The following is a 22552-nucleotide window of genomic DNA, read 5'->3' as shown; positions in this document are numbered from 1 at the left end:
TATTTGACAGCGTTACAACCACGCAGAACACTGCTTGCGGTGCCAGATAGCGACCATCATTTTGTACAACATGAGAATCCAGAATCCCATGGGTTAGATACCATCACAAGACTAAAACCCAAAAAATACCGCCAAAGCTCTTACATTACTCCTCTACTTACTTGTTATCTTTTGCGACGGGATTCGTACCAAATACCTAAGTATAAAACAAGGACTTCTATCATTAAGCCAAACAGCTGAACGTGGCCTTTCAGTCTTTCAGAAGACTGTTGGCTCTGTCTACTACATAAGGAATATAGACGTGATTATATGTTATTTCTAGCAAAAAGTATGTAGTTATGTATGTAACTTCTGCAAGATTTGTCGGTCTCTTTGCAAATATAATCAAAATCGGTCCAATCGCTTTTATTTTAATAAATGATTAGACACATGCTAATTTTACAAGTATGCTGCAAACCATATTATAAAAAAATTGAATTACTAACACTACCTTCAATTTACATTCAGGATATATGTCAATTTGTACACAAAAATAAGCATTTATTTACTCAAATAAAAGATACACATACATATCACACAAGAAATAAAAATAACTTATGCATTCAACCTGCAAGAATAAGAATGCTCCACCAAAGCCCATTTCATATGGGAATAAAAATTTATAATAAACTACCAAATTCTATAAAAAATGAAAATAAATTACTCACGTTAATAAAAAAATTAAATCTATGCTTCTTCAAAACAATTTTTATTCTATAGATGAGTACCTTAATTTAAATAAGTAGTAGGATTATAATACGTTTGAATTTGAATTTGAAATCTTATTTTGTACACAATTTTACTACTATTTTAGATACTAATTTAAAATTCAAAAAATTCAAAAAAAATTCAAAAATTCAAAATTCAAAAATTTGGGTACTTGGCTAAGCATTCTGGTAACACTGGCTTACTTGTGTCATGTTATATAATGTTGCCAACTTAACGCTTACGGCGTTAGTTTTAGCTTTTTGCCTTCAACGCTCAACACTCATTGTCTTTCTATTCCAATATTTGGCGCTCTTTAAAATGGTTGACAAGTTGTGATAAAAAAAAACATGAAATTCAATTAGTTTAACTTTAATTCGTGAAAATTTAAGTCAAACACACAAAAGAAATTTACCGGTTTAATTTTATGATTATCGGATTTATGGTCTTCTTTCTACTACGTCCCTGTTAGGATAAGGCTTAAATACATCAGCTCATTTCACATTATCGGTCTGCTAGAATTACTTATATTCTCTAACTTTTTATTGTACCTACTTACATACATAACATAAACAACATGTACCTACTTGATTATGGAAATATTTACAATTCACAACTTTATTACAAAATAAATTCAAAACGTCTTCAACCTACCTAGATAATGCGTCAGAATAAACTTTCAGCACCAATCTAAAAATAACAAAGTATATCAGGTTCAATGCCAGTGCTTTGTGTTGCCATGATTTTAATGCTATTTAATTACTATAATTATTTTGTGCAAAATCTAAAAGAATGTAGTTATATTTTTTTTTGTTAGTCAATATTGTTTAAGATCTTTATCGCTTGCTTTTCAAATAAAATTTTGTTTTTTGTACCTCTTTTGGGATCGATTTAGCGCATCCTCATCGGAGACAGTTGACAACACTCGCTAGATGATTTGTAGAGGGCAACACTATGGCAACTAACTTATCAATACAAACAAAACAAAATCAATACATTTGCGGCGTTGTTTTCATTGTCTCTTTTGTTTTACTTTGAATTTGAAAGATAATTATATGTTTAAGCAAAAAAATTAATTAGCCAGTGCTTCTTGTATTGTTCATTTGTGGACGACATGACCAGGCGGCAGGACAATGGCCTGCCCGCAATCCGCAACCAAGAAATTGAAAGTATTGATGATCGGATTCACGCAACTTTAGTACTAAGAGCCAAGCTTTTAATGCTCCAGTAAGTAAATTATATCTATTCAGTACTCTACATTATACCTGTATTAAGTCTAAATTACTTGAATTAGAGCAAACGTTTGGTAGATAAATATAAAGTTTTTTACCTTTAATATTTCTACAAAATTTATTGCAAAAAGAGGACTAAAAAGTAAGAACCCAATTAAATATATCTCAAAAAACAATGTATAGACTCATGGCTCTCAAGTATAACTTGAGTAAGACTTAAGCATAATAAACCCAGGAATATTCTATGAGAAACTGTACACAAAAAAAAATAATCTAACAGATATTTACTGCAGAGCAAACAATATTACCGACAATGCAATAACCGGTCAACTGACATAATGCAAGCAGTCAATACAATTATTGCATTGCATTGCAATAGTTCTGTTGATTTCAGAGAATGCAGCACATAGACAAACTATATAACATGGTTTTTAAAACTAGGTGCCAGAATATTAATGATTTATTTTCTATCTTGTGTAGTAAATATATGTAAATTTACATAAATAAATAAATATTAATAATTTAATTTCTTTATTGTAATATAAGTGTATTTCAATGTTTCAGGGCTCAAATTCACAAACTCCGAATCAAGAAGAAAAGGTTGGGTCTCATGTAAGCAGTTGTTGATTATGTTCTGTTTATTTGGATAGTATAACAAGGTAATTTGTTTTCTCAGTGTGATTTACTGTGGACTATATTATATTAACAGATATTTTCTTTCAATAAATTTATTTAAATAGTTTATCTGAAACTTTTAGTTGAATGACTATTTAGTTAATTTTGTGCTTAATATGTTTTTTCTCTAATTCCAGGTGGATTCATTGCTGGCTGGAATATCTGGTGTAAAAATAATGTATTGTAACCATCATAAATTTATTGTTACTTTCTTCTTTATAAATATATATATATATTGAACATAGAGGCACATGACAGTTTAGTACCTACCAAGTATCCAAACATGAATAATTATAACCAAGTCGAACAGACTTGACCATTTTAGAATAAAAATAAAGAATGTGGGATGGTAATGAACTCGCGAGAACATCAACAGCTTAAATGTAATATCAATAGTGAAAATTAATAAAATAAGAACAAATTATACTACAAGTCTACTATCTACTACAAGTGTTAAGTTACACATTTACCAAACCTAACAATTTTTATAGTAACTATGGGTTCTAAGCCTTCAATCGTCTTGGTGTGGTGTACTGTGATACAAATATTGTTGATATTAGAAATAATTAAAAAAGGCCACTTGAGTTGCCTTGTACTGAATGGAGTATGTGATACACTTCGGCATATACATAAATATTACTTGAACTGAAAAAGGGATGTTGCAATTTTGTAAAATTTCCCTTCATAAAAAAAAGAAAGAAATTTTTGTAAAATTTTCCTTCATAAGAAAAAGAAAGAAACTAGGAAATTTACTGCCTTTTGTTGTTCTTCCAGTGTGTGTGAATTGTCATACCAATTTAACTATTATATTACATTCAGTTTATGATTTGTATTTACAATTGTTATAATTTGGCAGTATTTCTTAATGAAATATCTGCCTATCTTATTAGCAAGTAAATAGTCGTGTCAAAATAAATACACTAAATGAATGGGAGAGATAAAATGTAATCAATCCAAATATATGTGGATGGCATACATATTAGATTTTTATTTTAATGAATGTAATCATTTAACGTGATATATTACTAGTTAGAAATAGACATTTGTTATTGTTTTATATAATCATAGCACTTTACGTTTCTGGACCTAGTACATGTTTATTGATCTGATTAAATTATTGATGTGATATCTAAGCCTATATTTAATTTACCTAATCATCCTTGCGTTTAACCGCACGCACAAAACATGGATTTAATTCCTCAGAATATGAGATACAAAATAATATCAAAAGTAGACTGTAGGGTGCGCCCGTGCTTTAATTCATGTTATTCATACCCGTCACTAGATGGCATCTTAAAATAAATTGAAGTCTTCTCTTAAAAATCAGAATAATATAAGACTAAAAAAACCTTATTGAATTTGTGTTTGAAAACAAGTGGAGAATCCTACTAATATTATAACCCAAGTTTGTAAGGAGGTGTGTGTCTTTGTCAGACAAGTTTGCCGAAATATAACTTAGACATTTGAATAATCAGTTAATAGTTACAGAGAACGTAGTCGCGGGCAATATACTTATTTTGATACTAGCTGTATCAAAATAAGTAGGTAGGCAAGTATATTTTGATAAACATAACACCATGCTCAACCAGGAAAGCTTAAAAAAACAACAAGCTATTTTCACAACAGTATAGGAAGAACACTAACAATAGCATGATTAATGTATGGTTGACAAAAGAGGGCATTTTATTGGACACAAATTTTAAATTACACCGCGAACAATTCACTGTTCGAATAGGTATATCCATATACACATCGCCGCAATCGATTTTTTTTGTTTACAAGTCGCGGTTCATAGCAACGTAGTATTTCAGATACAGGCTGTAAACAAGTGCAGTGATGGATGACGAGAAATCTAAGGAAGAAATAGAGGATTGGAAAGTGTACGAAGCTTTGTGTAGCAAATCTCCAACTGAAGACGTAAGTTGTCAAAATTTCTTTTTAGGATTCCCTAGTCTCGCATGTTTTGTTGCAATAAATAACCTTCATTTGTTTCTCTATTACAATTATTATAAAGTCGATATCAAAATGAAAACACTAAAAGTGTCCAGCAGTACCTTGACCTTACATAAGCAAGTAAATAGTTTTTTTTCCTTATCGGCATAAAATTTATATCCATAACTTACCACAAGCTTTTTATATAGCTACTTACAATAAACAATTTTATCACCAACAAAATTATCTCTGTAATGTATTAATGTATGGGAGTGAAAGTTGGGTATGGCAAAAGAAGCACGAAAGCAAAATAAATGCAGTGGAAATAAGAGCGTTAAGGAGTACCTATGATGGGTGTGAAATTGAGTGACCGGATAGGGAACAGCGCGATAAGGGAATGTTGTGATGTGAAAGAAGATGTACCTAGTTACAGGAATAGTAAAGGGTATGTTAAGATGGTTTGGTCATATGGAGAGGATGAATGCATGTTGACTAAGCAGATATACAAGGGGAGTGTGGAGGGAAAGGTCGGAGTGGGAAGACCTAGACGAACGTATCTTGATCAAATTAAGGACGTCCTGGTAAATGGTCAGGTCAAGAGTACCCAAAACCGCCGCTTGCATGAAGAGAGTTATGAATGTGGATGAAGCGAAGGAAGTATGCAGAGATCGTGGCAAGTGGAAAGAGGTGGTCTCTGCCTACCGCTCCGGGAACGAGGCATGATTTTATGTATGTATGTAAAATTATCTCTCTCTCATATCTCCGTGTTCCCGGTTGCACCGTCCACGAAAGTATTTCGTTTCGGGGTCCGGGGTCCACCTTCCGAATTTTCTCTCTCCACTTGGTCCGGTTATCGGCGTCCAGAGTTTTAAATTATCATAATAACTAAGATTCATTAAAGATATCAATAAGATTAGAAATTTATTAAACAAAAATTTTGTTATTACAAAAATTATCTATAGCTTCGCCGTCGCATACTTATTGACAACCAGCTTATAATAGTACCTAAACTCGAATTTTCATCACAAATGTATTTTTTATAATATATAAAATATATTTTATAAAAAATACCAATAAGGAATTGAAAATATAGGTAGGTACTTTTTTATATCATGGGCATTAGATCAACCGACATTCGTTATTATGTACATACATATAATCACGTCTATATCCCTTGCGAATAGGCATAGCCAAATTTAGAAAAGACTAAAAGACCACGTTCATCTGTATTGCTCAATGATGGAATTGAGACTCAAGTATTGACAGGTTGCTAGCCCATCGCCTACAATCGTTATACCTTTGTGTTATACACCGCTTTACAACCTTTACCATTTTTAAGTATATCACTGTGCAATCCTTGATTAAACGAAAATAAAAAGATCAATATGTAAGAACCGTAACTGAACGAGCAGTAACGAAAGAACAACTATAATACATATACCTACACTTGTAGGTAGGTGCAATTCGTACGTACAGGCAGAATTAGCGAAGCTTTTTGTCGTCGGCATCCGATAAAAACAAAAGAAAACGCAGAGATTAGGCTGTGCGGCTTTCGGATGAAAATTTTACCTTATTATTCGATGAGATTTTTTTAACCATTTCATACTATCTACATAGATACTTAGTACCTAGTTATAAAAACAAAGTCGTCGGTGGTCATATAGTCACATTGTTAAGGTGCCAGACTCAGGTACCCACCTCCTACAAAAGAACTCGCGAATTTTTTTTTTGCCGATATAAATATTTTTTATATTTCTTTAGTAGACAGAAAGGCCACGTTCAATTGCATTGCTTGATGATCAAATTGAGATTCAAATAGTGACAAGACTGTTAACTATGTATGTTTACCCCGCAAGGGATATAGACGTGACTACGTGTTTGTATGTTTTTGGTTGCCTATGTACTTAGGTAAGTATAATATCATTAATCTGGGTCGGGTTGTATAAACATAATTTTTTTAATTACATTTTACTCCTCTGAATACTGATTTTGTTGAGTTTAGCATTTGTATGGATAATATAAAATGTTATTGAAAAGGATAGGCTAAATCGATTGATCTGTCGAGTGTGTTATTGAGAAATATCCTGTTCTTAACCGTTTCTATGTAACCAAGGAATTCCAACCCGTCACGTTTTCCTCAATTAAAATAATTAGGGGCCCAACTGGACTACCACCTTTTACGTGGCATAAGTATATAGGACAAACAAACGTTTACGTATGTTTTTTCATATTCATAGATTCTCATAAACCTTATTCACAATACCTATCGTCTTACGTTTCATTTGCAGTCCGTAAAATACCTTAGAGGTACTTATGTAGGGTAATTCCTCGTACCTCGTACGGATCACTCTGGCATATAAATACCGCTAACTGTATAATTCAATCAAGTCAATAGCTTAGTTGCTTCCTTTAGAAAGGTTTTTTTCCAATGACAAGTTCACTATATAGGACGGAATCGTCGCGACCTCGTTATCTAAGCAACAAGGCGAAATGGGTAATAATTCGGTGGGGAGACTTCCCCGGTTTCATGTAAGTAGGATGTAAGCCAAGCCGGCGCAGTGAGAAAGCAGATATCGTGACTGCTTAGCTTGAAATAGCGACCCATAACACGCTAGGTACATTTCCAACAAGAACCGCTTCAAGCCCGTAGTCGTCTTTCATACGTCAAATAACACTGTCTCTTTATGTTGCGATAAGAAAAATACCAATATGGATTTTTGTAAGTTATTAACGTAATTAAATGTTATTAATTCTGACGGCCTCTGTGGCGCAGCGGTAGTACGCTTGCCTGTGACACCGGAGGTCCCGGGTTCGAATCCCGGCCAGGGCATGATGAGAAAAGAACTTTTTCTGATTGGCCTGAGTCTTGGATGTTTATCTATATAAGTATTTATTATAAAATATAGTATCGTTGAGTTAGTATCTCGTAACACAAGTCTCGAACTTACTTCGAGGCTAACTCAATCTGTGTAATTTGTCCCGTATATATTTATTTATTTATTTATTTATTTATTTAATTGGTAATGCAGTAAAATTCGCCGATGTTCCACCGGTTATGGAGTTTATTAAAGGAAATATTATTTACAGATGGAGGCCGATGTTGCTAATGACGTCGTCACCGCATTGAGAAGTGATCTTGCTGGTCTGCAGTACAAAAGAGACAAATTAATTTCTGAAGTGTGTATTATGACATCTCATTACTTAAATTTTACATTTTTTTAAATATGTGTTATATTTTAAAAAGATGTCCCAAATAAAATAGATTATCTTACTTTTTTACAGAACACGGATTTAAAAAACCAAATGCTTTCGCGAGATCAGAGGATATTAGAACAGCAAGTGGAAATCGACCACTTGCGTGAGCAGAATGCCAGGCAGAGTGCTGTCATCTCATCACTCAGAAAGAAAATCCAGGATCTGGAGGACATACAACGCAGTTTACAAACGTCCCAAGGAAGAAGTGAAGTCACAGTACAGACACTTCAACGTGACAACCGTTACTGTGAAGAGAAAATAAAGGATTTAGAAAAAAAGCTCCGATCCCTAGAGTTGGAGTGTCACAATGAGGAACAACAGAAAGAGAATGCCCGCTGCCAGTTTCACGACTTGGTGCGGAGGCTTTCTGCAGCTTTGGAGTTCGATTTTTGCGACACCACTCACAGTCACTCCCCTGAAACTCTTATCATCAAGGCCGCCGAACTTGTTCAAGAAATCACCAGACTTAAAAATAAATGCATGAACACTACTGATAACTTATCAACGGTGGAACAAGATTTAAGAAGTTGCAGAGATGCTTTGGAAAGAGCAAATTCTGACAAAGAAATGTTACAGCGTCAACTATCCTCTCAATTATTAGATATTGAAAGGCTCAAACAAGAGAAAGAGTCCTTGTCTGTCTCTAATAGGGTTTTGGAAAGAGAATTACACGAAGCACGAGAGAAATTATCGCATTGTTCTAAAAACCTTAACGTGGTAACCGACAACGTAAATCAGAATGAATCCATTATTATACAACTGAAAGGTAATATAATTAATTATTCCTTTTACTAGGTGGGTACATAATGAAATCGAAATATCTTAGTAAAATATTATAGTTATTTTTATTAAGCCCTTTTTAAGCTATTAGGTACTTTATAATGTTAAGTACATAAAGAAACAGATCTAACCTATTTAATATGTTTTAGAGGACCTTAGACACAGAGAAGAAAAATACCAAAGACTTCAGGCAGAATTTCGGAACACGATGGAATCCCTCGCAATCTTGTTGAGCCTGCCCACTCGGTTTGTGGAAGCTCACGAGAGCACTATCAAGGATCGGATACGCGAACTATTGAGTGAAAACAAAGATAGGGCCGTGGTGAGTGCCTATTAAATTATATTTTGCTTTATTCTATAGGGGCGTTGGTGAGAAATATTTGTTCGAACAAGATGTTCTAACAAATATTCCTACCTTAATGTTGAATATATTATGTAGGGTTTTAGTTTAACTCAGATGTTAGGTCTACGTCAGGTTAATCCAAGTTTCCATAATCCTGACGTCTTTTAAATATCATCGTTATTAACCTATAATATCAAAAATCATTAAGGAATGCATAATGTGATAAGGCCGCCTATTCCGCATGACCTAAATCGACATGTAATTTTTTTCTAACATACTACAGAGAATTTCATTCCTTCATTAAATTATGACAGCAAATCGAAGCACTTCGCGACAAGTTAGCGGCTGAATCCCAGCAATTAAGTAGAACAGCTCACCTGCACGACCAGGCCACCACCCGGGTCCGTATCCTAGAAGACGAGAGGAACATGCTGGAAGCCAAGGTTCACAAATTAGAAGCCGAGCTCAACGCTATGGAACTTTCTAGAGATAGCCTAAGGAAAGACAAAGCAAATGTAAGTCTACCTATGTAGAAAAGAATATTCATATTTTTGCGCTTGGAGGTATTTCTTTATAACATTGACCGGATCTTTAAAATAAAATAAATATATGTAGATTCTTTAAATTAAAATAAGATCAAAACATGTGTCTTTATCCCTTATATAGCCAAAAATCTCGAAAAGTTCAAAAGAGGACTTTCAGCATAATAGCTTCATGATGGAATTTAAATTGAGATGACAAGTTCCTACCAAATCATATAAAAAAATAATACAAAGTTATTTACCCTTCCCATTGATTACCATTCCCTAAAATCTGCATTGGAGAAGTAGCTGGCACATACTTATCATAACATTACTTATACGAGTATACGTACTCGATTATATTAGTGCGTCAAAATCAGTAAACGTAATTCCAAACTAATATTAATACGGAAACATGGGCGCGAAAAAAATTGTTTGTAATTTTATTGTTGTTACAGTTTGTAGCATTCCTTGAGCGTCTGGGCAGAACGCTAAATATGGATGAGTTGACGCAGGACATCGGCATAGAGCTGCACACTGAGTCGATAATGCACCGCGCCGAGCAACTTGCTAGACTTGAGAGCGATAAAATTGTTGACAAGGTCAGTGGGGCCGGGCTTCGCTGGCCTGACCAGCAAATGTCCTGTGTATAGGGTGTTTTGCAACTTAGATCCGATGTGATTAAAAAAAATTGTAGGTTGGTTGGTGCTGCAATCCTAAAACAGTCCTGAGCTTCGATAACAAATTTAGGATTGATGATATATTTTTTTTTGTGTCGATCTAAAACTGGACTGGTCTAGGGCTATGATACTCGTAATTCAAATTAAAATGTAAAGCAATCTAAACTTCGGTGTCTATTAGATCACTAACAACGATTGCACAAATTAAGGTAATATAATAGTTGTACAATGTTTATTATTAGTTTTAGGTACTATAAGGCCTAAATATTTTTCTGGCTAGACTTTTCGTAGGATCTTTATAAAAAAATACGCCCGGACTCTTAAGTGTATTGTATGTTTTCCTTGTAAATATTCAGTAGAGTTAAGTACAAAAATATCTTAAGAAAGGAAGCCATACTTGCAAAAAGGCTTTACAATTTAAAAATTAATTTATCATAATTAAGTTATTTAATATTATGGTAAATGCTAGAATTAAATTGTCACTGTCAATAAGACGATAGGCTCTTGTAAATTTTCTAAAGAAAAAGTGGTACATGTAATTTTAAAGTATGGACACGACGGTAGGCGTTCAGGATGCATTTCATCTCATTGGGAGTTAACAAGTGTATGTCGTCTTCCTTAATACTTACACTTAACCTTTATATCGAAAGCCATTAAAATTATTTATCGGTTGATTGTTTTATCGAGGAAATAAAATCTACACTCTGTACTATATCTGAAGCAACTCGCTTATTGTGATTGTACAGTTATAATATTTATATTTGTGCGAGTATTTTTTGCCTACGCATATAACTGGTATTCTATTTGTCTGTTGTAGATAAGTGTTTTTGTATATAATTTGTGTTTAATGAGTGTGTGTTTTGTGTACATAGATGCTATATTACGGATACTATGGCACCCTGCCGCGGCTACGAAGAGAAAGGTCATTCCATGATTTGCCTTATCTCAAAGAAGTAAGATTTGTATCATTCCGAATTGGCATGACATTACCGACCTAGTATATTTGGGTATTTAAATTGCAATCAATACCTTTATCCACTAATTACTGTTATTGTTTTAACGCTTAGTGGCTAGCTAATCAATAGTAGATGCAGAGGTTAATTAGGTCTTGAAATGGTATTCATTCAAGTATAATTAGTGCTGACCGTATAAAAAATTATCAGTCGATTTTCATGTACTCATTATTTGGTATACCTATTCATCAAAATACACTTGTAGTAGTGGCCTCTTCAAATGTTTCTTCACAAAAGGTAAATTAATGTTCCTAAAGTATATACGTATTTGACTCGAATTTATGAAACATTACCATATACTATGTAGTTAATTTATTAACACCTATTGTCATTTTCACTCACTAGCTTGTTTGTTTGGGCATATTATTGACAGAAAAATCGCACCATCCCCATAGATTAATGACAACTCATTCGTATAAATTGTTGCCAAATATTTGTGCAATAACTCGAGGTGCTTACGATTTTATTTGCAGACAGCCGTAGTTTACCAACTACAGAGACGTATAAGAATTCTAAGAGAACAACTGCAGAGGAAAGATCTTCATTTGGATTTGTTACGACGTAAATTGAGTATTCAGGTATGTTTATTATTTTTTATTTACTTCACAGGTAATTATTTCAGACTTATGTCAGAAAATATCATTAAGCCGTACAGCTGAACGTGGCCGTCTTTTTTGGAGAATGTTGGCTCTGTCTATCCCGTAAGGGATAGAGATATAATTTTAATATGTTTCTCAAAAACATCGCTTATCACTTCGTATAGGTACCTATGTAAATATACCACGTTAGTGAATTTCGATGATCAGCTAAAAACGTGTGGGAATCCACTACTCCACTAAAACAAGGAACAAATTATAAAAATTAATACAAAACGAACTTGAAAGTGACCTTTGTGTTATGGTCACCGGCATGTTGGAAAAGGAGTTCGTATCCCGTGGATATCGTAACAGGCGACTACGGGAACAATCTCTTCCACCTAGTGCAACAATCAAAAAATCCAAACTTAGCTATCCAAGTAATCTGTGAACTCATTCTATATAAGCTGAATTTCTCACTTCTGGTATGTTGACATATATGGATCTGTGTGAAACCAAAGAAGAAAACATTTGCTCATTAGACGTTTCGTTTTATTTGACGTTTTACTACTAACACTTTCTGATCGGGAGGGATATTTGGCATAATTTAATTTAGACGGTAATAACGCCAACACGTCTATTCTATTTTGTCGTACTTGTAATTGGTAAACGACTGAATAATGAGTGAATCGTTTACATTTTATCACAAGAAATAGCGGTGTTTCCACACCGTTTCTATCATTTGCAATTTTTTTTAATACTTATCTCGTTATCAAGGTGATAATTATTATAGCGCACTTTTGCCTTTCAACTTATACAAAAATATGAATTTTCAGCATCTTCAAAGGTTCTAAAATTATACATACAATCACATCTATATCCCTTGCCGGGTAGACAAATTACCAATTATAATCATGTTTGTGTTTTATTTTACGTTTAATTAATACTATCATTAGGTATTATAAAACCTGTGTAGGTACATACTTACTTTTCCTCAACGACAGCTACAATAACTGACACCCTACACTACAAATTATTATCACTGATTTATATTTCTAAAGTACACAAGTTCAATTATACCTTATTTAGTTATTAAATAAAGGCCAAATAATTTAAGAATAGTCTATGAAGAATTCGTGATTTGCGCTTCACGCACGAGTTAATGATAGACTTTATACAATTGAAATAAGGAAGAACTGTTTTTAAAGTTATTCATGTTACCACGATTTAAAATCTACAAGATATGGACCAGACTAAAATCTAAGTATTTAATTAAGTTTTGGCTCTTTTTTGGTAAAAAGAATATTGCATTTTATGTACCGGAAACCGAAAAGGGCGATTTGTACTTAATTTTGACTGCTTAATTTATGCAAACTTTTATATTTATGAAGTTATTATTCTGCGTGGTTGTCTTCTTTGTAGTTGAAGAAATATCTTTTTAATTAAATAGGATTATAAATGCAACTATCTACTGTTTGCTTAATGTTCAATCAGGAGGTAATCTTCTTGTCCATCCAAGACATCTATTAAATATTCATTAGAATTCGCAGTAAGTAATTCTAGGTCTAGGTTCTCGTCATAAATTACTCGTATGAAGATATCGACAGAAATCTAGATTAAAGTTATTTATGTAGTTCACAGCAAGCAAAGACAATGATAATGGCAAATGCGTGTAAGAACGTTAGTATTAAGAACAAGAAGCCTACTGGACCATTGTTTTAAAATGTGCTGCTTATAAATAATACTTACACACGTTTCTATAGATAAAATGGTTAGGACAACTGCATCAACCGGACGGCGGTAAGAGATAGATATTGGACGGTTGGGATGTTTTTATTTTTTTCTTATGGTAAAAGAACATTTAAGTATTTACATAACGATTAAAATTAAATAACAAAAAGAGGGGTTTAGTCTTTTTTTAAAGTAAATTTCATCCCTATCCAGGAAGAAAGCTCCAGAGTCCGCGCTGTAATGCAAGCTGAAAGGGACGAAGCAGTCGGTCGCAGCAAGAAACTCGCGCGACAATGCGACAAACTAGCCGTGCAGTTAAATGATGCGCGCGCGCAAATTCGAGACCTAAACGCCCAGCTGGCTGATGCAGCAGAGTATAAGGTGAGACTGCCCAAGTCTATTTACAGATAGATAAATACATCCTTTGTCATTTAACTGCATGTTATTTAGATTCTTTGCATGTTATTTGTATAAAAAAAATAGATTTGTTATATAATTAGATATTTTACGAACCAAATTTTTTCAACCTTGACTAAAACAAACGTTCTAATATTACCTCTCTCATAGGAAGTTCTTTTAAAAAATATTTTTTCATTGCTTAATCATTGAAGTGCCTTTATTAAATTGATAAAATAGGAACACTCTTGTTTTGTTATTATTTCTTTAACCATGACTTTGCGGTTTGAATATAAAGCACCGCACGCCGACGTTTTTCCGATAGGATCTATAGAATGCAATAGTTCATTGACTGCAATCGTGCCAATGCAACAAAATGCATCTGCGTATCTTTCATAGATAACATCTCTGGAACGCGCGCGCAAGATCGAAGAATTACAGAAGAAACTGGAAGAGGCTGATTTGTTGCGCGCCCGTTATAACCGAAAGGTCAACGTACTCAAGGACCAGGTTCGGGCGACTGGAGAAACCTTCGAACAGGAGAGGACGACCACGGAACACCAGATTTCGATGCTAAGAGACGACCTAGCGAGGACTAAGGAGTCGTTAGTCGAGTGCCAGAGGAGAGAAGCCCAATTACTCAGTTTCAGGTATCTATGTTTGTAGAATACAACTTCTACAATTTATACGCATTAGAAATTAGCAATATTTTATCACCATTAACGGGACATCAATTCATATTCAAGGATAAATATGTTGATAAATAGTTTTCTGAGTGACATAAAATATCAACGATATTTTTTTTCATACTTACGAAAATAATATTCTAGGCGACCGTAATTTTCATTTGAAACAATGTCTTTAAGAAAAACATTATTTTATAAAACCGTTGCAGGCATTCGATCGCGAAACTCCTCGGCATCCTAGTGCCGGCCTCAGTGTCGGACTTCGAGATGGTGTCGCGGCTGCAGAAGCTGATTGACGCCCACCACGACTTTACCGTCGTGTCGCGCCGCTATGATGACCCTACACTGTTGAGAGCCTCGTCGCGGTCGCCTCCGCCCTCTAGGTGCAGAACTAGGACACCGGACCGGTATGACTTTTTACATAAATATATGTATGAATAACCATCGTTTCGTAAGGAGGGAAAGCGAACTGGTCATTAAGAACCCTGTACATTCAGGCAATGTCAGATGGGAGTGGTTTCATGTAAAAACCTGACTCCTTACCTGAAAACCTTACTCCAAATAAAAGTTTTGGGCTGTTCCTCAGAGAGGTGGGGAGGCAACGGGGAATAGCGCCAGGAGGATGGTGATAATATAGTCAGCACAGTGTAGGTACATATTTTTTTCAGTTCCATCTGCCACTTGCTATTGCCATTTCAATAGATACATTCCAAAGTACGTCATTGACACAAACATAAATACATACATATAGTCACGTCTATATCCCTTGCGGGGTAGACAGAGTCGCCTTTTACAACATCCATGGGAAAGAGGCACAAAGACAAATATGGCATACCAACTTACATGACACAAACATAAATTCTACTTATGCACGTCTTCATATAGCAACAAGAACCTAAAAAAAACAGTAACATAAATTGATATGCAAATTTTTGTCTTGACGCTACACTGACGCTTGACAAGATTCTGATCAAACAGCCATCATGTGCCACATTTTTTATAGATTTATTAACAGCAAATTACTAACCGGTAAAAAAGAAAAAAAAACATTATTAGCGCAATACTTTGTAATACATTAACAAGTAGTTATCTATTTCTGATTAAAGTCAATTAACCTAAAAATAAAGATACCTATGTATGAGTATGCTCCCAAATGATTAAATTATTTAACTATTTAAATTTTAACTAATAAATAAATCTCATATAAAAATAAACTGTAGTACGTGTACTATACCTACTTGTTTACCTGTTGTATATTCTAACAAAAACAATGCGGTTTGACCATTTCTTCAAACATTGCCCAGATCACAGAAATCTCAACATTATTACTTCAGTAGTTCCACGCATACAATGACATTGCAAGTCTTGATTGCAGGTCTCTCCGGTACGACGACTCAGGGTACGCAGACCCTGCCTTCGAACTTGACGACGAGCTTTACAAGGCGCGCGCCGGCTTGTGACAGTCACGGCGGCGCGCGCGCTTCTAAAACAGCGGGTTTCTTATCGCCAGAGGATCATCAACATTGAAAATACATAGAACATTCATTCCAGCTTTGGTTTATAAAGTCGGTACTTCGTTGATCTGCTGTCGTCTTACACAATCGCTAAAATAAACGCTTAGGAAATGGTATATTCTATAGATCTCACGTGAAATTGTTCATTTAAAAATTAAATCACAAATTGTAATTTCATTAGGTCGCAAACCGGTTAAATGTCATGATAATGAACGTCTGTGGTCGCGTGATTTGTCTTTTTTTTCGTTAAATATAAAACATGCGCTAGACGTATGCCCTTGATAATTGAAAAACAAATTAGTACAAATATTCAAATGCTATTTTCGTTGATTACACTACCTTGTTATCAACCCTACTTAAACTTCACTTGTATTAAATAAAAGTTGGGATTGAGATTGAAAATTCGAACACAAAAATCTTTATCATCCTACGTACATTCTTGCCTAGGAAAAATATAAGTAGTTAGCATATACTTATGCTAACTACTTATATTCTTCCTAGGCATTCCTGTTCCGCCCAAAGAAATGCCAGTCAATAAATCATTATTGAAAGGTAATAACTAAGATAACGTAGATAACTTCACGGATATATGTAGTTGTTAAAGCAATTATCTTTGTCACACCTATTTTATAATGATTGTAGAAATATGTTTTTTTTTAATTAAATTCTACTTTGTTTTAAATCAATTAGGTGTTAATATGTTACTTGTTCTAGTCTTCATGTTCCTAACGTAAAGTGATTAAATTTTCGATCTAGTTTTTAACCGGTTTTCATGTTTCGGTAGTTAATTAAACTTATGTTGTTGTTCAACACTTCATATCAACTAAGTTTTATTTTAATTGTCTTCCCATATATTTGTTACTTTTTGACTTATATTAATTTATTTGAAACAGGTTTGAAGACCATTTTAAAATGTTAGATATATTTATAGATACTAGTGTATATTATATACAAATAAGAAATTGTACTTTATATCCCTAGTGAATCATATGAATCACATATATTATTTAATTTGTTAGAAATAAGGAAAGCGAAGTGTTCACGTAATGGTTATAAAAATGTCATAAATATTAATTGTACTTCAGCGTTGTAACTAATATTATGACTTTATGAGGCTTTGAAAAATATGTCATCTTGCTTATTCCATGATCAAAGGAAAATACTTTCAGAGAATAAGTGAGTAAAATATAGTAAAACAACGACCTACGTTTCATTTCAATTATCTTATCTGTAACTTAGATTATTTTTTGTAAAATTATGAACAAACAAAATTAATCTGACAAAAATAAATCTGAAATGGAAACATAAATTACAAACAAAATTTTTCCGCTGGTCAAAGAGCGTAAATTGAATATCCGCAGAATACTGCAGAAAAAACAAAAGATTTTATTTTCCCGGCATGATTGCAAGAATTATTGCGATTACCTCTCATTGAATTTCTCACATCTACCTTCAATGTAAATAGTTCCGAATAAAGTGGCAGGCACACATTCACTTTTTCAATTTACTTAACAAATTTTTTTAGGTAATGATGTTACAATTAGTTTGTTTTATTCTAATCGTCAACTCGGGTAAGTATTTTTTTCTTTTTACTATATCAGTAACATGCGGTCAGGCATTAAATGACACAGCCAATTAAACCTGCATATTTTTCATATTTTAGTTGTACTTTTTTAGGATATTGCAAAAAAATTGATTATAAATGACTTTCTGGTTTGAGAATAAGTGTCATTTTAATATACCGTTACTTGGACTTTACTGTATTTTATGGTTCGGAAATTAAAACAGAAAAAAATAAAAATGGCCATATTACCATAATATAATTGTCATAACCACTCCACGGTATTGGTTCCCCGTCCCCGCCATCAGTATATTTTTATGTGAAACGTCTTTTACTATTACCAGTTTCAAATATGATATTTTCATGCTACAGCGTTTTCAAGACATATACACCTCCCCCGATATGCAGAACTGGATGAAGAAGACCAGCAACTCTTCAGGGCAGCATATGATACGCCATCTTACGACCACGACGAGTACGAAGAGTCCGATGACCTTCCTGTTGGCAAGCTGGACTTAGTCAAGGATGGCTTGTGGGCTGTCAAAGCGAAAATAAAGGAACTAAAGGCTTTCGATAAGGCAATGGCTGCGAATCTACTGGCTACTAAGTTGAAGTTGAAAGATTTGGTAAAAGGTGCCATGATCATCAAGAAACACCAGCACGTTGATTATGAGAAGAAGAAACCGTCTTATGGCTACCAGGTTAGCGCGAATAAATTTAAAAAACATAATTTCAGTAACTAATGTAATAGTAAAAAAGTGTTACATTTTAGGTCTTAGCCTTATACATAGAAGCTTTATTTTTTTGCCATTTATCTATTACTGACTAACTAATCATAAGGTATCATTCTGATAAACGTGGTGGGCAAAAAAAAATATTAATGAAGGTATTGTTTTTTCTTTTTCGCAAAAATCTACTAAACGGATTAAAATTAATAATGAGCGTGTTCATTTAATCTCAACATGGCAAAAAAAAAAAACTCTTTTGGTTTGTACGATTTTATGCCACTAATTATCAATTTAATATGTATCAGCTATCGTAGATATACCTACTGTTCTTGCTAGAAAGATTCCTTACTAGTACATCTATATTGAAATTCTACCTTTTGATGAAGATAATAGAATGGAATATAATTGAATCACAAGCAGAACCGCGTGCATATACTATAGTACCTATCTAATATATTTTGTTTGTTGCAGGCACCAGCAACTTATCAGCAATACGAACCAACTTACCATGCGCCAGTACCGGAGTACGGTCATGACCCTTATTATGGACACTAATTAATACGGAAGTTACCTATATGATCCAAATCTAATACTATAAAAAACTCACTCTCATTTAATTCTTTGCCTAAAAATAAAATGTAGAAGTGCTCCAAAATTGTATTATATTAGTTATATTTTTTTTTATTAAAATTTAGCTGTATTTTACCAAGTCTCTTTGTCTAATGAATCATTCACGTGGTTTTTCTCCACGCGAATACTAGAACCTGATACGTCATAAGAAAGTGCATTATTAAAAAAAATATATTAATTGGCAAGGTCAGCAGTAGTGCTGGGAGCTGTAGTTGAACGCAGCGCGCGCGCAGACCACTCGTGTACTAGAAGCAAATCGCTTTTTCTATTACGAATAACGAAGTAAGAAGATTTTGCTTAGTTGTGCACAGTGTGTCAGAAGCCGTCGCATGATAAGAGAAAAGTAGTAATACTGCCTCGTTTTCATTGGATAAAATGTTATTGTTCATTATCCCCGAAAAAGTGGACATGTCTCTATCAATACAATAAACCGAGTGTTCGCAGAGGTGTGAAACTAATGTTTCGCGGCGAGATGACCTACAATTATGTATGGATATTTTTCTTGGTATGTACTTTATTTTATTAGTGTCGATACCAAAATAATTTAGTAGAGTTAAAAAAAAACTTTGCACTTCTATAAGTTGTATTAACTTTTAATCCTTATCTACACGTAATTTATTATTTAGCGACCCGGCCCAGTTACGCACATTGTCGATTTTAAATTGTCTACATAACAGTGAAAACTGCATCAAAATCCGTTGCGTGGTACAAAAATAAGACACAGGCAAAAAATTACAAATAACATTAAACAGAAAAAAGAGATTTTTGTGCTGGTAAATAAACAAAGCAAAAACTAAATCATTGTAGAATGAGACTCTCAGATTTCGGAAAAAAATCCGGGAATACATTTTCTCATTTGATGAGTCCAACACCACCACCACCTTTTATTACCAAATTTGATAACAAGAGTTACCTTACAAATACAAGTCGGCCAAAACCATCGTTTATAAAGTTTTTCTTAACTTCAAAAAATTTAATATTAATGGTTGAGAGCGCAACTGAGAACTTAAAGGGATAAAAGTGAGTAAAATAAAGTTTTAGAAATAAAAAATAAATTAACTTTTATAGGACAAGTTGCTTCTTTTGTGATACAAGTTTATTTCTCCCACGGACGAACTCTTACTTACAGCCGTCTGTGAACTTGAAGCGATTTATTTTTAATCAAATTACTCGTACTAATTATACCTATATGTACCCAAGGTCCGTCTATATACCTACTTATTACTTAAACCAGGTTCAATTACATAGCAGGTCGACAACCGAACAATGTCGAAGGCAACGAGGCGTTTTCGTGAGACGTTTCCAAATAATTTTATGTTGATAAACTAAAAAGAATGTATTTTATTTGCAGTAACTGTATGTCAGTGTAGAAAAAAAAAATAATATACATAAATCTATGTCAAGTTAAAGCATTCGTTCTACAGCGTAAGTTGTCTATTCTGTATTGTGTCTGTTTAATCACCTAAAAAAAGAAAACTTATTTAAATTTTTCATAAAGTTATTGATTTAATAACTACTTGAAAAGTAACTGACTTACCTACAAATACAATAGCTCTGCGTCATACCGGTCATCATTGAATCTTGCAAACTTAATTGCACCTGAAGAAAAACCCGCATAACGAAAGTCTCCTTTACAAAGGCTGTTCATAAGAGAATACTTAGTTCGTATTATACGCATAATAATAAATGTCAGAGTGATCTTTAACAAACTGGATCACCGAGGAACGATGACTGAGGGCGAAACAGGTCCTGCACTTCCTGTTGGTTTTTGCGCCTCTACGACTAAGTGGGAACCATTGTCTTATTTTTCAATCAAATTTGTTTATTTTGAGAAGGAACATCAGTAGTTTATAGGTACAGTTGACGTGTGTAGTAAAAACTCACATTTACGCCTCGAAATATGGTATTAACAATTTAAATAATATATAACACTTCTTCCGATCTTTGGCTATATGCCATGTTCCAAAGGTTTAGGTATTCTATACCAAATTTCGTGAAAATCAGTCCAGAAGTTTTTAAGTTTAATCGTTATAATCATAAAAAATATTTTTTTTTCTCGTTAGGTATTATCAGTGTGGATTATATGACTTCAACTAAATTGTGGTGTGGTACATGCGAACCTTTTCTACCTCTGAGGTAAACCGAAAAGATCAAGAAAGTGAATGTTATTAAAACATAGATCGTATAAACGTTAGTGGTATAGCCCCCATGGTTTAATCGCAGATTAAAATAGTCGATTGGCACCTGTAATTGTGCACTGTATTTTTATATATTAAATTTCTATTCTATAAAAGGAAAAACGTTTTCCTTTACTATTCAGTTTTATTTTTCTCAACCCAAATTTTTAATATTATTGTTTAAACTTAGGTACTGGATCTAATAGGAATAGGTATTATGGTACTTAGGTACTGAAACTTTCCTAGGAAAACTATAGTAGTCTCGTTAGGAAAACTATAGAGAAAATACCATTTAATGACCACCAGTGACATTCAGTGACCCACTTGAGGTTTTTCTTTTATGACGCACGGCTTTATGGTCGAGCAGAAAAAAATAATGCTGTTGCCGTGCGTTCTTTGATTAGAGATGGTTAATCTACAGTTCTCTGACATCCGTGAGGCTGCCAATTTAGTATGTTGGAATATTTTTGTAGCTTACAGGAAATAAGACTTAGTATATCTAGTAGTCTACATATAGTAAGTAGTTATAATCTTACTAGGGATTATAATAAACTTATAAATAAAGAAAGAAATACATCTATAAATACAGTTATAGGTAAAAATGAAATAGTTAGGCACATTATATCTTAAGTTTCCAACCTTTCGTATCACTCCCTCTAGAGTCGTGGCGATTCGTCACGCGGTCAAAGAACCATTAATTTCTATAGAAAAATATCCCGAAAGCTCTTACACCACTTTCGATAACACCAAAACGACATTAAGCCCGTATTTTTCATACGCTTTTCAACACTCGGTCGTTCTTTTCTTAGTGAATAAGCAATGTAATAAAGTATATTATACTATATTATTCATTTAAAAAGAGCACATTAAAAATATAAAAATATAGTAGGTACAAAGTGCCATAAAAGGCGACTTAGGGATAGGCTTAAAAAGTTAGAATTCCTCTTGTAGGCGCTAGCAACCTGTCACTACATGTCCGTTAGCCACCTGAAGGTAGCCTCTCAGTCTATCGAGACTGTTGGTCTACCCCGCAAGAGATATAGACGTTATTATATGTGAATGAATGTGTCATTGCAAAACAAATCGTTTTGATCATATTTGACAGCGTTACAACCACGCAGAACACTGCTTGCGGTGCCAGATAGCGACACATCATTTTGTACAACATGAGAATCCAGAATCCCATGGGTTAGATACCATCACAAGACTAAAACCCAAAAAATACCGCCAAAGCTCTTACATTACTCCTCTACTTACTTGTTATCTTTTGCGACGGGATTCGTACCAAATACCTAAGTATAAAACAAGGACTTCTATCATTAAGCCAAACAGCTGAACGTGGCCTTTCAGTCTTTCAGAAGACTGTTGGCTCTGTCTAC

General features: G+C 33.7%; 2 protein-coding genes and 1 long non-coding RNA gene across 3 annotated transcripts; all 3 read left to right on the top strand.

Annotated features, from left to right (window-relative positions):
• The first annotated feature begins 1701 nt into the window (after nucleotides 1-1701).
• LOC132902508 (uncharacterized) lies at nucleotides 1702-3779 on the top strand. Its single transcript, XR_009657145.1, has 3 exons — nucleotides 1702-1971; nucleotides 2541-2635; nucleotides 2789-3779. It is a non-coding gene; the product is annotated as an uncharacterized LOC132902508 (long non-coding RNA).
• A 703-nt stretch (nucleotides 3780-4482) lies between these two features.
• On the top strand, nucleotides 4483-16372 carry LOC132902520 (coiled-coil domain-containing protein 170-like). Its single transcript, XM_060947927.1, has 12 exons — nucleotides 4483-4568; nucleotides 7671-7760; nucleotides 7866-8604; nucleotides 8768-8940; nucleotides 9276-9476; nucleotides 9941-10084; nucleotides 11035-11115; nucleotides 11649-11753; nucleotides 13695-13862; nucleotides 14277-14527; nucleotides 14773-14970; nucleotides 15939-16372. The coding sequence occupies exons 1-12, from the start codon at nucleotides 4488-4490 to the stop codon at nucleotides 16021-16023; spliced, it is 2316 nt and encodes a 771-aa protein (XP_060803910.1). The 5' UTR covers nucleotides 4483-4487; the 3' UTR covers nucleotides 16024-16372.
• A 229-nt stretch (nucleotides 16373-16601) lies between these two features.
• LOC132902496 (uncharacterized) lies at nucleotides 16602-18921 on the top strand. The gene is made up of 3 exons (XM_060947750.1): nucleotides 16602-16629; nucleotides 18011-18339; nucleotides 18838-18921. Exons 1-3 carry the CDS (start codon nucleotides 16602-16604, stop codon nucleotides 18919-18921), a joined length of 441 nt encoding a protein of 146 aa, XP_060803733.1.
• The last annotated feature ends 3631 nt before the right edge of the window (nucleotides 18922-22552 follow it).

This window comes from Amyelois transitella, chromosome 14 (genome assembly GCF_032362555.1).
Source record: "Amyelois transitella isolate CPQ chromosome 14, ilAmyTran1.1, whole genome shotgun sequence".
In the NCBI taxonomy this organism is placed as follows: domain Eukaryota; kingdom Metazoa; phylum Arthropoda; class Insecta; order Lepidoptera; family Pyralidae; genus Amyelois; species Amyelois transitella.
The sequence above is the reverse complement of the archived record's forward strand: the minus strand, read 5'-3'. Positions and strand labels throughout refer to the sequence as shown.

Bases quoted from the DNA above. Each gene is read 5' to 3' on its own strand.
- LOC132902520 (XM_060947927.1), top strand. From the start codon at position 4,488: ATGGATGACGAGAAATCTAAGGAAGAAATAGAGGATTGGAAAGTGTAC. The intron at 8,605-8,767 runs GTAATATAATTA...AATATGTTTTAG, and splicing joins CATTATTATACAACTGAAAG to AGGACCTTAGACACAGAGAA. The intron at 11,116-11,648 runs GTAAGATTTGTA...TTTTATTTGCAG, and splicing joins ATTTGCCTTATCTCAAAGAA to ACAGCCGTAGTTTACCAACT.
- LOC132902496 (XM_060947750.1), top strand. From the start codon at position 16,602: ATGCCAGTCAATAAATCATTATTGAAAG. The intron at 16,630-18,010 runs GTAATAACTAAG...TTCATGCTACAG, and splicing joins CAATAAATCATTATTGAAAG to CGTTTTCAAGACATATACAC. The intron at 18,340-18,837 runs GTTAGCGCGAAT...TGTTTGTTGCAG, and splicing joins AACCGTCTTATGGCTACCAG to GCACCAGCAACTTATCAGCA.